The sequence below is a fragment of the Hippocampus zosterae genome, chromosome 17 (assembly GCF_025434085.1).
Source record: "Hippocampus zosterae strain Florida chromosome 17, ASM2543408v3, whole genome shotgun sequence".
Taxonomy (NCBI): domain Eukaryota; kingdom Metazoa; phylum Chordata; class Actinopteri; order Syngnathiformes; family Syngnathidae; genus Hippocampus; species Hippocampus zosterae.
This window is the reverse complement of record NC_067467.1, coordinates 4,484,726-4,499,028: the sequence shown is the minus strand read 5'-3', so window position 1 is coordinate 4,499,028 and position 14,303 is coordinate 4,484,726. Positions and strand designations below refer to the sequence as shown.

General features: G+C 43.0%; 1 protein-coding gene across 4 annotated transcripts in view; it reads right to left on the bottom strand.

Annotated features, from left to right (window-relative positions):
- LOC127590068 (uncharacterized) overlaps positions 1 to 7,246 on the bottom strand; it is a 164,151-nt gene extending 156,905 nt beyond the window's left edge. The window contains exon 1 of one of the 4 annotated variants that reach the window (XR_007959542.1): positions 6,836 to 7,246. Coding sequence is in view for 2 of the 4 variants with exons in the window: in XM_052049494.1 (XP_051905454.1) it covers positions 6,836 to 6,942 (107 nt within the window). In the remaining 2 variants the exon portion in view is untranslated. The remainder of the gene's footprint in view (positions 1 to 6,835) is intronic. The other 3 variants (XR_007959541.1, XM_052049494.1, XM_052049493.1) reach the window with 3 other exon arrangements.
- Between the last annotated feature and the right edge of the window lie 7,057 nt (positions 7,247 to 14,303).

Below are 14,303 nucleotides of genomic sequence, written 5' to 3'. Positions count from 1 at the left end.
GAAAGCTGCAAAGTCCCACTCACCCTCCCACGCGCGCACTCACATTAATACTGCCGCCTTGCACGTGACTGAGCTGATCTCCAAAGTTCGGCTTTTTTCGTATTCTTGCATTTTAGTGTTTATTTCAATAATATGTATACATGTTTAAATGAATGTATATTTCCGATTGTCTGAATTGAATTTTATTTTGTAGACAAATACACATCGCGCACATGCATGAAAGGAATCACACAGGTGTTCGTCAAAGTTGTGTTTTAATTGAAAGACAAAATTAATTTTAAATATGTAATTTAATTAAATATTTTAATTTACCGTATAGTTGTATCATGAATGTTTAAAATATTTTAGTTTTCATTTTAATTTGTATTTTAAACTTTATATTTGGTCATTTGGCTTTTTTATTATAGATGGTCCATTTTTGTTTGATTTGCTTGATTTGTTATTTTCTATTTTATTGGGATTATTGTATTATGATTTGAGGGCTCTGGTTACTTTATGTTCCTTTTTTTAAATGTTTTTAGACGAGAGAGCAAAGCACAAAGAGTCACAATTCAGGAGCAATATTTTTGTTTTAAAAGATGCAGCGTCTGCCTTTTGCAGTGACAATGCGACCAATTTTGGGTTGTCGCATCATGGCTGTTTCATGATATTAAAGCAAAATATTGCAACCATGTTTAATTGAAGTGACTCGCTCTGTATTGTTTATAATGCCGCCCGCTGCGTGCAAGCATGTCACCTGCAGCGGGCAAATGACGCGGCCCTGGGTGCGGTGGTGTTTTTAATTAGCCGCAGCCCTTGGAAAGGCTGATGAGGGACTATTGAATTTGCACTTCAATTAGAGTTCTTATCAAGTGTAGATTACACAAGGCTCACACTCAATTACTACACTGGCTGCACCATGGCGGTGGGGGTGTCTGGAGGGGTGAAGGGTGAGTGGGTGCAGCCGGGGAAGGTGGTGACTGAAGGCATGACAGCGAACATTTGTTAGTCGGTATAATCACCGAGTCAACCGGAGCAAAGTACACTAAACAATGCTGCTTTGAGATACGAGTTGAATTTGTTTGTCCGAAAACTCATTCTTACATTCCAACCCCCCCTCTCCCTTACAAAAACAACCGAAAAAATGTTTTTTTATTTTAAAAAAGGAGCACTTGAGAATATGCTTCATAAAATTATGCATCGAAAACATGATTAAATGTCCATCAATTTGAAGCAATTTTTGCTTCAGTCCAATGAACATTGTGTTGCTCCTTCTGATGTACATACATGCCTTAACCACCTGGGGGCAGTATAATGCAAGCATGAATGTACTGTACATGGAGCTGATCAAAACCCTTGAGCTGAAAATATTTGTGGTTCTTTGAATTTCAGTTGTTTTGATATTTTTGAAAGTAATGTTGTAAAAAATGTTTCCATTTAATTATTTTTCATTTGAATTAATTTAGTTCTCAATTTTACTTCTTCAGTCTGTAATCATCCTTTACTTTTTTTTGTACTACTTTTTTTACTTGTTTACCATTTTTAAGTAGTATTTGTCAATGCGGCATATATTTTATTTTTTTAATTCAAGCACTTGGCATTCATTGTTTTGTTCTGCATTTATTTACATTTTCTTATTCGCTAATCGTATCTTTTTTTTTAATCCATCAGTGCTTTCCTTGTGACATTTACGGAGGACACATGAGGACTCCAACAAGGACGCGGGACAGCTTGCTGTTAATTCGCACCGTCTGATGCGCGCGTGTTATTGAGCCTCCTTCAGAGCGCAAAAGAGAAACACATCATTCAGAAGAAGAAGAAGAAGAAGAAAAAGAAAAAGAAGGGAAAAAAACCCAACAATATAAATTCTCTGATGGATTACTGTGGCGATGACTGAACGTGGAGTGGATTTGTCTGCAAGGCGCCGATAAAAGGACGGCTCAGCTCATTCAGCGGGCCAAGGACTATGGAGTCGAGGCGCCACCAAGATGGCGGAATGTGAATGAGTTTGTTTTTTTTTGGGGGGGGGGGGCGAATTATCACAAATTGTGGCCAAAGGTTGTCATTAATTTACTCAACGAAGTAAGCTTCCATAAAGAAAAAAAATGCAACGTTTTCCTTTTTGATTGTACATGTTTAGATCACCTCCTCTTTCCTACCTCTCCTCCTGCTCCTCTCACTTCGTATTTGTACTGTCAACAAAGAACGTTCAAGCCTCTCACAGGACCCAAAGTGCATCGCTCTCTTCCGACCGCTCTCACATAATCACTTCAGACCTGCCAGTTTAGACCGACATTTCCCCTGGGAGCCGAGCTGCAGGCCAAGGAGAAGAAGAAGAAACGTAGTTAATGGAACCAGTGTCGTCACTTACATGTTGGTGAGGATCCGGGTAAAGAAATTGTTTTCAACGTTTGGATGACATCATTGGAAGCACCCCGCCCCCAAGAATCACAATTCTACCGAACCATTCATGCTAGCAAAAGCCTTGCTCTTGTCCACACCTACCATTTTTTTTTTGCATCATTTCTGGCCCACCCATTTTGGAACACACTATGGCTAGTTAATCATGTTGCAAAAGTCAACGGCTGCAGATGTTCTCTTAGCAAGCCAGTAATTTGTTAGGTGCAAAGTAACATAAGCTTGCCAGGAGCGCATTTTTCTTTTCTTTTTTTTTTTTACTGTGTGCTGGCGGCAGAGAAAAAGAAAAAGAATATATCTTAATCAACAAGGAAGCGACGCCGACTTTGGCCCGCTGTCAAAGTTTGAACCCACTTTGACTGAGTTGGGGAAGCCGACGCAGCCTCCAGCACGATTCCGGCGGGGGAGATTTGCATAGTAAAGGCTGGCGTCTGAGCTCAAGGGTTCTCACTGCCGTCTAATTACACTCAAAGTGTTTGAAATATACACAACGGTGCACAATGGCGCAGTAGTACACGAATGGGATACCTACAAGGTTTAACATGTGCCGTTTATGTTTGTGAACTATATACCCTTAAACAAGATTCTTTTATTCACTTTTGACGGGTTTAACAGGGCCTTTCAAAAAGACTAAAAGGAAACAATTTTGAATACGTTTCAAAACGGAAGCGGTTATCGGCGTCGATACTTCTCAGCTATTAGCCTGCAGAGCTGAAAATGCAAAACCGTATGTCACCGGAATGGCACTGCTGTTCAACAGAACCACCGCACCTTCAATGAATCCCCTATCTTGTCATTTTGTTTCATACATTGGGCGCACAGCATAATAAGACGCAATCTACAATGCATCCACTAGATGGAGTTACGCTCAAGGAAACACCAACTGAACGATCAGATGTCAGTACAACTTAATAAAGCAGCGACACAGTTCACTTAACCACCAGCAAGTTATAACATTGACTCGTTAACGTTGAACTCTCTTGCCGCTGCTATATTTACGTGTTCTACTCCGTAAATCTATCGCATTAAATTTGAACTCTGCGCTGTCAGCATGTCTCGAGCAAGGAGCCATTTTGGGGGTCGAAATATTACCGTAATGACTATACGCAAGGCGCATCGGATTTTAAAGCCCGCGGTGAGCTTTTCAGAAAATGGAAGACTTTTAGGTGCACCTTTTTCGTGCGGAAAATACGGCATGTGTTTCCTTGATGAGAAAGAACGCGGCACATTTGACAGCGGGCAAACAAAGTGGTCCATATGTCAAACTGTAGCGAGGCAGACAGACCGAGGCTGTCTTGTCTTTCAAGGCGAGGTTGTGCTTGGCTGGTGAAATACGAGCGGTCCAGGCAGAGACAAGGACACGTGGGGGCAAAACATGGCCGCAAGCGGACGCTCTTATTTGTCATTTCGCTTCATCTCCGCCCGGCCGCTGTAAACATCTTTCAATAAAACGAGCGGTCGCAGGCGCGGTTATCCGTCCTCTCCTGACGCGGGCGGGACGCGGCGACCCCGGCGCCACAGGTCCTAGCATTTTTCTTCAATCCCACCGCTCATTAGGGAAGCCGAGCTTTTAAAAAGCGCACAAAAACAAGCTCCGCTGCGGCCATTAAAATGGCACAGCGACTTTTTAATTAAGTCTCCTAACATGATGGAGGCCATCTCATTTAGTGTGGATTTGAAGCCTTTACCGGGCCCGCTCGCACCATTAAAGCACCACGAGAGTAACACCCCACATCTCACCAGTGTCACGCATCATCATCCGCTGGCATTGTGCTCTTTTGTCCCATCGTGACAAAGAACCAGGACGCACTTCCCGGGTTTGACTTTGTGGCGAATTACGACAGAAAGGAATACGGCTCGACTGACCTAAAATGTAGGTCAGGAAGAGAAATCGCTCCCATTTTCCAATTAACTCAAATGGCAACGAGCTGAATCTCATCTGTTTGTTCACTTTTTGCTCTTGGCGGAGTAAAATATGACAAAAGGGTCTGACTGAGTCAGAGCGTCAACAACCGGAAGTGGTCTCACTCTTTAGGACTTCAAAAGCCATCAAGTCAATCAAGTCAATCAATGGTCCAAAGCAGAAATCCAATCCAGTCTACTGGGCACGTGTGAACAGTGCAAAGCACATTTAATCCCTTTTTTTTTCTTCAAAAAACTGATTTAGATTCACTTCAACACTTGTTAATGCACTTATGCATATATTGCATATATGCATTTATACTTCAAGCAAGCTTCATGGGGCCAATTCCTCAAACCACAGTGCTAAATCTGCTCCAATCTGGTTTCAGAATCCTCAAATCGGATCTCATGATACTTCCCCCTAAATCTGCATGACAGAGACTCTAAATTTTCATTCCACTCCTGGCCCAAAGGCCTCTTGAAGCATCCTTGCGGGGGACCCTCTCGGTTGAGAGTATCACACTTTGGGTCCCTTTGGCTCAGCCTGGCTCACCGCTCATCACCTCTTAAATGTCCCCTTCCATCGCAATATTCTACTCTGACTTCCATCTGTTTATTTATCTCGCTTCCTCTTTTCTGCCACGGAGGGTAGGGGTGGGGGGTGGGGGGGGGTTGCCGTTGCCAGCCATGCTGGCCTTCTCATGGATTTACATATGCAAATGAGAGCCAACGTGCCTGCTGAATCCGCAATTAAGGCAACAGCTGACAATCAAACGTCGGCCCGCATTACCAGAGCTACGAGAGCTTTTTTTTTTCCATCGTTTGGGTTAACTGTATGTGGCTGAAGTGGAGAAGCGTGGTCCTGGAGCGAATCATTTGTCTTTGATGAGCCAAGCGAGTGACTTACTTTTTATGCGTTAAAGAACTTATTAACGATTGATTAACATACTCTACAAAGGAGCGGGCCTCCGTTAATAAGCCGCAAATTTCAGAAGCCGAAACCAACATTAACATTTTATATCAGGGAAGGGTGAAGAATGGCCCACGCACCGTTGACGTCATCTAGAGTCCTGTAAAACTAGCTGCATTCATTTAGCCATTGTTTTCTAAAATGGGGTCATTATATTAAAACTTTTTTTTTTTTACTCATGCATCCCTCTTAATCTTGTGTGAATATATTTATTGCTCATCGTAAAAAAAAAGGACAAGATGAGCGATGGGGAAAATAAAAATGATTGCATACACGTTTCAGAGATTTGAATGAATTCATGAATAATTCAATGAACGAATAATGCCAATTTAAAAATGAGCCTGAATGATCTCATTGTTAAAATAAACTAATGTATTGTACATATTTTAATACAGTATGCTGTTCGTCAAAACATGATGCATGAGTCTGTTTTAACTGAAAATGTATTTCAACGGTTGAAAAAACATCCATTCGGGTCGGTTTGTTTTGGGGTTTTTTGGCTTAGCAACAGCATTTTTCATTTGAGATTTTTATTTTTAAATGGATCAATGGGGACACAGAATTATGCCATTAAAATGCGCATCAATTATTTTTTTTTAATGTTTTGTCACAACATGGCACTTTCATGCATAAAAACGCATGTGTGGACGTTTTTCAAGCTGTCTGCTTCACCCAAGCGATGACTTCCTTTTTATGCATTAAAGAGAGCTTATTAACAATCAAAGCACTGGGAAACCATTTACATACTCTACAAAGAAGCGGCCCGTCTATTCATAAGCTCCAGAGGTCAGAGGCTATGACCGACATGGAGATTCTATACCATCAAACGAGGAGTTAACGACATGCAGACCCTTTTTTTTTTTTTTTTGGTGCCTGGAGCTCTCACTTTTACGGGTACCAAGCCAATGTGTAATTAGCATTCCCTCTGAGTCACCTGTCAAGTCCACAAATCATTTGGAATTCAGTCCCGGATTCGTCTCCAAATGTCCGCATCGTGGACCTTGGGGAGGTACGAGGACCACCGCTGAGGGGATGCTTGGGTGGGAGGTGGGGAGCAAGGGGGGTAGGGGGGGTGAAACCTAGTTGCCTGCCTTCAAATTGCATCCCAGTTTGTTTAAATCTACTAAATTATGTGTGATGAGCTAAACTTTGGTTAACCCTTTTTCTTGGACACTTGGGAGCACAAACACACACACACACACACACACACACACACACACACACACACACACAATATTCTATCCTCACACCGCTTCCTTAACGCTGGTTTCCTCTTCACAGACTTAAATTATCAAACAACCTCGTGCCTGAAGTGCTGAGAGTGGAGCATTATTGGTTGTTATTCTGCAACAACAACAAAAAATGCTAACGTTTTAAAAGAGCGGTTGGCGTTGCCTTTGCAGACGACGCTGTGATGTTTTTGGAGACAGAGGACGTCCTTGAGGTTGAGGAAAAAAAAGTGACGTTGACTTTGTTTGTCCGGGTTTTTTAAAAAACAAACAATACAGGCATTTAAAGGATTTTGGGGGTTGTGCTACATGGAAATTATAGACAGAATGGATTTACCTTGGTGATGAAAACCAACTGAACATAGTGTTTCCAGATATTTGCATCCAAGAATGAAGTCTTTCCGGTGCTCCTGGTCTTGCGTGACAGCTGCGAAATCTTGGCATCAACCTGGAACAACGTAGACAGGAATCCTTTGGTCATGAGTCTCCTGAATAAAATCCTTCACACCAGCTGCCATGATTTGTGGTATTTGATTCCACCCTTTGGCGCCACCCTGTTCGGTTGCAAAGTAAATCTGGAGCAGATTTCTGTTTACACGGCACAAGTTCACAAACACCGGACCCGCTCCTAACGTGAATCAAAAACAGTGAAAACTAGTGACCCGGCACAAATTGGTTTCTTTATCTGATGAAAGTATACTTAAATCAATGCAATTAATAGATTAAAAAAAACTTTAAGCGAAGTGAGCAAGAAGCAAACCAGAGTGAGACCACTTCTGAAGTCGATGGGATCCCTTTTAAAAACTACAAATCGGTCATTAAGTGAACAACAACTATGACCCAATAGAAAACGATCTCATTCTCTTTAAGGTGAAATGGCCCTCTATCAAGAGCATGAAAGCAAACCGGAGTGAGACCAGTTTCAGACCTGTTGACTGCCACTCAGTCTGTTGGTTCTACCCGCACTAATTTCGAGTTTGTGTAAATTACACTCCCTTCGACTCAATGAGCTTTCTTGGTCTCGGCGCTGACGCCGCTGCTGATGAGCTTCAACCTCCACGTGTCTCGTTGTGTCAATCGGTGCAACCTATTCCCACCTCATGCATAAACATGAGCTCTCTATCTGGTTGCTATTGATTGTGCTGCATGTGTAACCACATCGAAAAGTGTGAAAATCAAGTTACCTTGGAGAAGATGATGCAAGGTTTAAATCAACAGGCTGTCTGGGTAAACGAAAGAGGTGGACCTTTAGGTGGAGCCTGATCAGTACTGCACTGTGATTGGTCGGTCAAAACATCAATCGGGACCTGTGAAATTGAATGGTATTATTTTATATTATTATTATGTTATATATTTGTTTAGGTATTCATGTTGATTCTTGATGGCTTCAACCATCCATTAGGATGACCACATAGCTTTATTTAAAATAAAGAAAATTTAAAAATTGATGCATACATCCGCATAGCTTTACGCGTCGCTTTCATTTATCTGGGTTGCCTCGTTGATCATTGTGAGCTCTTTACCAGGCTGGCAATGAATTCTACTCATGTGAATGGACAACATAACATTTTTCTGGATGTTATTTCCACAACACTCCATCAGCGACATCTTCACTCTGGCGAAGATCCAAAAGGCACCGGAATGTGTGGGTGTCTGTGTGTGTTTTTGTCAGCCGATCGGGACCTTTGGAACGCCTACAAAGTCGCGTTCCCTGACAAAATCGATAGTCCAATATGTTCCGTCAGTGGTAACAGATGATCCGAGGAGATAGGCAGCGGCGCCTCCATCAGGACAGCCAAAGCGCCGTCCCGCGATCTGGCGGGACTGCCAATAACAAACGAGCAGACGGATGGAGGCAATAAACAGCAATGGCTTCAGATCTAATAAGTGGCGAGAGAAGGACATTTTTCTGACATTTGTCTCCTTCCATAAGGTCGGAATACAAAAGGTGACCATTTTTAGTCATAAAAATTCCCATGACATTCTCCAATTGGCCATTTTTCACCCAGCCAGCGTAAAATAAGTGTCTTGAAATTATAACAAAAGTATAAAAAGGTGGAAAATTCCATCTTTTCACACAGGCAGTGTCAAGGGGGCTTCAAATAGTAACTCTGAAGGCGTAAAAGTCCTAAATCAAGTTTGGCAACCCTCCCCACATTCCGTGTCGGAGTCTTTAACACGGAACAACCCAATGTGAAAAACTCAGACGACAACAACTTTGTCGGCCGAGTGAAAGGGGCTTCTGATATGGGCCTCCCCACCCCCAAATCCGAGTTATTTCCACTGTTGTCGTCTTTCCCAAGCAGCGTGAAAGGGGTTCAAATTATTGTGCTATGTGCATATCCCAGGGCGCTTGACTGCGGCCTGCAGCGCATGATCGCTCGTGCTCGCGGCCTAATTGACTTGAAAGTGGTATGAGGGTGGGGGAGTTCGGATAGGGGGTTAAAAAAAAGTGAGCGGGACAATGGCGTCCCCTCTGATAAGGCCGCATGGTGCCAATTAGGCACACCGGCGTTCGTCAGAAGTGCGGACGAGCGAGTCGGGCGGGTGAGAGCATTAGGGCGACCGGAGGGCTTTTTGTCCTCGCCGTGACATCATTATGAGCACGTTCGCTCACATTAATGCCGTTTTGCGTCGGCGCCCTTTCCGTGATGAACAACGCGCTTTGACTGGCCTTAATGAAAAGCTCTAATAACATGCAAATGAGCTCATAAGGAGGAACAACGACAACAAACTTTCCTTTGTGATGTTGTAATTGGACTGCTTTTCAGTAGTTGGTTTGACTTTTCTTTTTTCTTTCTTTTTTTTGAGTTCTCAAGAAAAGCACTTTGTTGTTGCGATATGAAAGAAATGAAAGTATTTTTTCATGGGGAAAAATACTTCATAATGATTGTTTTTTAAAATTCTAATATATCATGTTTTTAGAGAAAACAATAGTTTGTTCTCCTGATGTCACAATCAATCCCAAAATATGCCTCTTCGCAAATTATGATTCGTCTTGTAAAAAGGAAATACTGTTGTGATAGTAGAATGTTGTCATTAAAAAAAATCTTTACTCTCTCAATACGAATGGCTTTTCTCATGATTGATTTTAAAAATGAAATGTTCTTGTCATTTTATTTTTATTTTATATTATATTATATTTTTCTTTAGAAAGTATCTTTTCTCCCAACATTACAAAGACTCTTTCATTTCTCAATGCAACTTTACTGTCATACTATGATTGATTTTTTGTATTACAGTGTCTTGCCATTCTCAATTTTCTTTAAAAAAAACTTTATTTTTATTTTTCATTCTTCTTTCCCAACATTTTGCCTTTTATCTCGACTTGAAAAATGAGAAATATTGATGTTAAAATTGGACTATGTTTTGTTGTTCGTATGACTTCCTTCTCACAATAAGCCTTTTACTTTTAATTATTATTATTGTTTTTTTTACAGATTCTCAGATTTTACTAATTTTCAAAAACTAAATTTTACCCTCACAATGTTAACCTTTTTTTCGAGCTCCAATAAACATATTTTATTCTCATAGTACTACAAGTTGTTTGAACTGATTTTTTTCTGAGAAAAATTAGGACTGTTGGAGCAATTTACCATTTTTATTTTATTTTTTTGTGAAAACAGAGACTTGTTGCAATATTTTTACTTTTTTCTTGAAAAATAGCTGAATTCATCAAAAAAATGTAAATGTTATTCCTGAAAAAAAAAGTCCCTTGTCGCAATATTTTTTTTAACCCTTTTAGGGACAGCGGTCACTACGGTGGACAGCTTATCATGTTATCGGGTGACAGGTTATCATTATTGGTGCATGAAAAGGTTAAAAGAAAAAGAAAGACTGTTGTAGCAGTATTTACACTTCTGACTGTATCAATCAGAAGACTCAAAAATGAGAACTCTGACTAAACTTTCCCAGTTCGCCCACGTTGCACGACAAACAATTACGCTCGCGCGGAGCAACAAAACACCACGTAATGAGACGAGCGGGCGATCAGAACGGAAATATTCCCCGCGAATTTGTTTTCCGTCTGCATATTAGCGGCGGAGCGGCATTTAGCCTGCTGGGCCTCATCTCGCCTCTGAGCCAACGTCGGCGTCCATCCGTCGGCTGTCATTAGACCTAATAGACATGCCGCGCTCTGGCTCGGCTTCGGTTATGAGATGCATTAAGGTCACAATGAGCCCGCGCGTTCTCCGCAACGTCTTCAAAGCGTGCGCAGAAGACTTGTTTTGCACGCAATCTATATTTAAATATCTCTGATTGTGTGGCCTGCCTCTGCAATAAGGTGTAATGAAGCGGACGTCTGGCTACATAAGGAAAATGAGACCGCGTGCGCTACATTACCGAGTTCAAAATTGCAAACATGGGATGGAAATTAAGGACTCTGATTGTTTTGTTCATGTCCCCCAGTAATCATAATCATCGCCTGGATGTACTAGCAATCGTTGACATGTGACAGATGAGCAGATGCTGAAGAAAGAGGAAATATGGAGTCTGAAAATACAGATTCCGGGTGTCAAAAGCAGCTGCATTTTTTTGGTACGTGCAACCTGCGCGGCCGTACGCAGTCTTGCCGAAAGCCACGAGCAGTTCAACACTGACGTTTGAACGTGGAATGTGTGGCTCCCTTGTGGCACTTTCTAATTTGTGGTCAGACCAGAAGAGATAGAAAGCGACTTTTTCAACAGTGCGCCACTGTAGTGGCTGATACATAAATTCGACTCAACACAGAAAATTCTCCTTTCGGTAGTGACTAACGTGCAACTCACCATGCATATAGAAGAATGGATGTTCACTGGGGTGCCTGGTGTGAAACACTGACAAAAACTGTGTTTCAACAGCTTTCTACTGTTGTCACTGATGTGCAATATCGATATCAAGACTCCACACCTATTTAAGAAAAAAAAAGCTTTCAACAGTGGTTCATGTAGTGACTGATGCGCATTTTAGACCTCAACACTCCACACCGTGCCAGCAGTTTCCAAACCTTTGGTTCATTTCCCCCATTGGTCCAACAGGCCTCACTTGCTTTCAACAGCTTCACTACACTCTGCTGCCCCCCAGTGGAGGTTGCCGCAACAGCATCCCAAAGACGACGCTCGTCTTCATCTGCGTTTTTTAATTGAGGCGACGAGCGGTCCTCTCTCCTGGGACGGTGTCGTAACCCCAAAGCGTCAAGACAACACAGCTCTGTGACCTCCACGTCAGCGCTTTGCCGATCGATGCAAGCCCAGCGAGATCATTAGGAATCCTTGAAGGAGCCGGACACCCACTCCGGTTTTCTCCATTGGCCCTCCTATTAACCTCCCGCTCATTTAGCTGCAACGATCCAACAGGCGCTCGTTAAAAGTAGCTCCCAAACAAACACACCAAAAAAAAAAAAGCCAGTTAGGTTTGAAAATGCTGGCGCCGGTAAATGTTCCCTCCACACCTCATTGAAGGCCTTCTCCGTTATATTTTCCGAGCCTGAATAAATTCCTTCACCTGAGTCCATTGCCACCGCAGCTTATTTGTTAAGCGCGCCACTGAATTACGAGCTCCCAAGGGCGCCCCTGACGCTTTTGTTCTCGGGGACAGTCAACTGGCGACGGCGGCGTCTTCAAAAAAAAGAAACTCCTTTCGAGCGCAAAACCGCACTCTCTGTTCAGCCACCGAAGAAGCCTTGGCGGTGTCCTCCGATGAACCCCGAAAGAACGTTTCTCACCTCTAATGTCCATGAAGTCAGACAAGGGCGGAATTGATCAAGGGGGACCTCTGTTCAACATGCATCAAAGGAGTTCTTGGATAATGTTTGGAACACTAAAAGAGAGAGTTCACATTCAAAGCAGCAAGTACTTCCATCGTCAACTCTCAGGAGTGAGGTAGGTCAGTGCCTTGCATGCCCAAGGGGACATACAGTAGTCAGGAGGCAGACAACTAGTTACTTTTGCCATTTGTCCGCTTGTTGGACTCCATTTCAAAGAGCCAAGTCCTGACAGATCAACTACTGCCACTCCAAACAAAGTTTCCCGTCTGGGAATAAAACCCAGGTTGTGTCATCACAATGCAAATATAGAGCTTAAGTCTAACACTGTCTAATCATCATGGCGATTAGACAAAAATTTCTAGTTTCATGATAAAGAAAAACTCTTCAAATATACACAGAGTCTCGATGGTTAACGTCATCAGTCACTACAGTGTATGTACTGCTATTCGAGGATGTTTTGCTTCGATATGCATGAGTGTCCACTGCCACCCACTGGTGAGGCTTGCCATTAGGATGCATGACGATGGAAGAAATTGTTTGTTTTTTTCTGGTACGACTTTTGAGATAAAGACTCTTTGTAGCTGGAAAAGGAACAGCTTTTAAAAAGCTCTCCGCTGCAGCGACTGATGCAAAACTTTCAAGATTCGTGCATATGGATGAAAACGGCTTTCAAATGACTGCCAGAAGTATGCCTGTCATCAGCTTTCTACGCATACAGAAAAGAGTGATGAAATCGCTGTTCATTCTGTAGTGACTGATACACAAAACTGACATCAAGACTCCACCTGGTGTTTGAATTGTCACGTTTTGGTTCGTCTGTTGTGTCGCTAATCAGCTGTCGGCAGCCACACGAGTGGCAGGAGGGTGGTAGTGGGTATATGCGGAAAGGGTGTACATAGGATGCGGAGAGGGAGTGGGGGGGGGGGGGTGTTCTCTCCCCGCGGCGGCGCCCCGGGTCGAAAGCAAGTTTGAAGTTTAATGATGCCAGCTGCCAACTCCGCCAGGCTGCGAGTGCTAACGAGCTGGCACCGGCGGCGGACTGAGCCGCGGCGGCCACACCTGGAGTAGCACTCTTTTTTTTTGCAAGAGGGCGGGGCTGAGCATGGTACTGGTGGGGAAAGGGGGGCGGGGAGGTTGTTGGAGACCTTGCCACCAAGAGGCCCCGTGTTTTCTCTTTGAAGAGTGCAGAATTTCCATATTTCATTACACGTCGCTGACTGACAAGGCCCAACCAGATGTTCTATTTTCAGCTATTTAAATTCTGACCTGCTTTCTAGTGGTGGTGGAGGGTGTGGGGTGGTATTGTTTTCTTTTTTCCCCCCATCCTTTCTTTTTCAACACATTTTATCCTGTTTAGGGTGGCAGAAATCTTAAGAAATCTGACTTGCCTCTTTTCCCAGTGAACATTTACCCTCTGCCACATAAAACACAAAACACCTACCATCTGCGCTTTTGCCTGAGGACACTATTCATGCAGCACTGATTGTTTCCGGGATCAAACCCGCGGCCTCGACACGTCTCGTCCATACACGCTACATAAAACACCGCCGCGTCGCTCCAACTTCGGTGTCCCTGAGACGTCGGTGATTCATCGCGGCGCCGTTTCCCATCGAAACACTCGCCAAACGGCAGCGTTCTGCCGTGATCCCTCATGAGGAAAATACGACAGCCGTGACCTTTCGCTGCGTGCCGTGCAAAATGGTACTTTGTCATCCCGCGTGACAATGCGCAAGGATCAATAAGAGTTTGTCGGAATGAAAGTTCCTTGACAAACTCCCCTGTTCCTCTCTCTCGTGTGTGTGTGTTTGTGTGTGCGCTTGTGTGAGTGTTTGAATGCTTCTTTGTCTCCCCTATTTAAAGCAACATCAAACATCATCATCATTAGTGCTGATAAAATAACCCATTTGAGAGATTATATTGTGAATTTAAACATCATGGATGAAAAGTTAGAGGCTCATAACTCTCTTGCGTGAAACTCCAGCTGTAATGTGATTCTTTCAATATTATTTACTGTATGGACTGAGTGACAAATAAAACCAATGACCCAAAGTTGTATCGG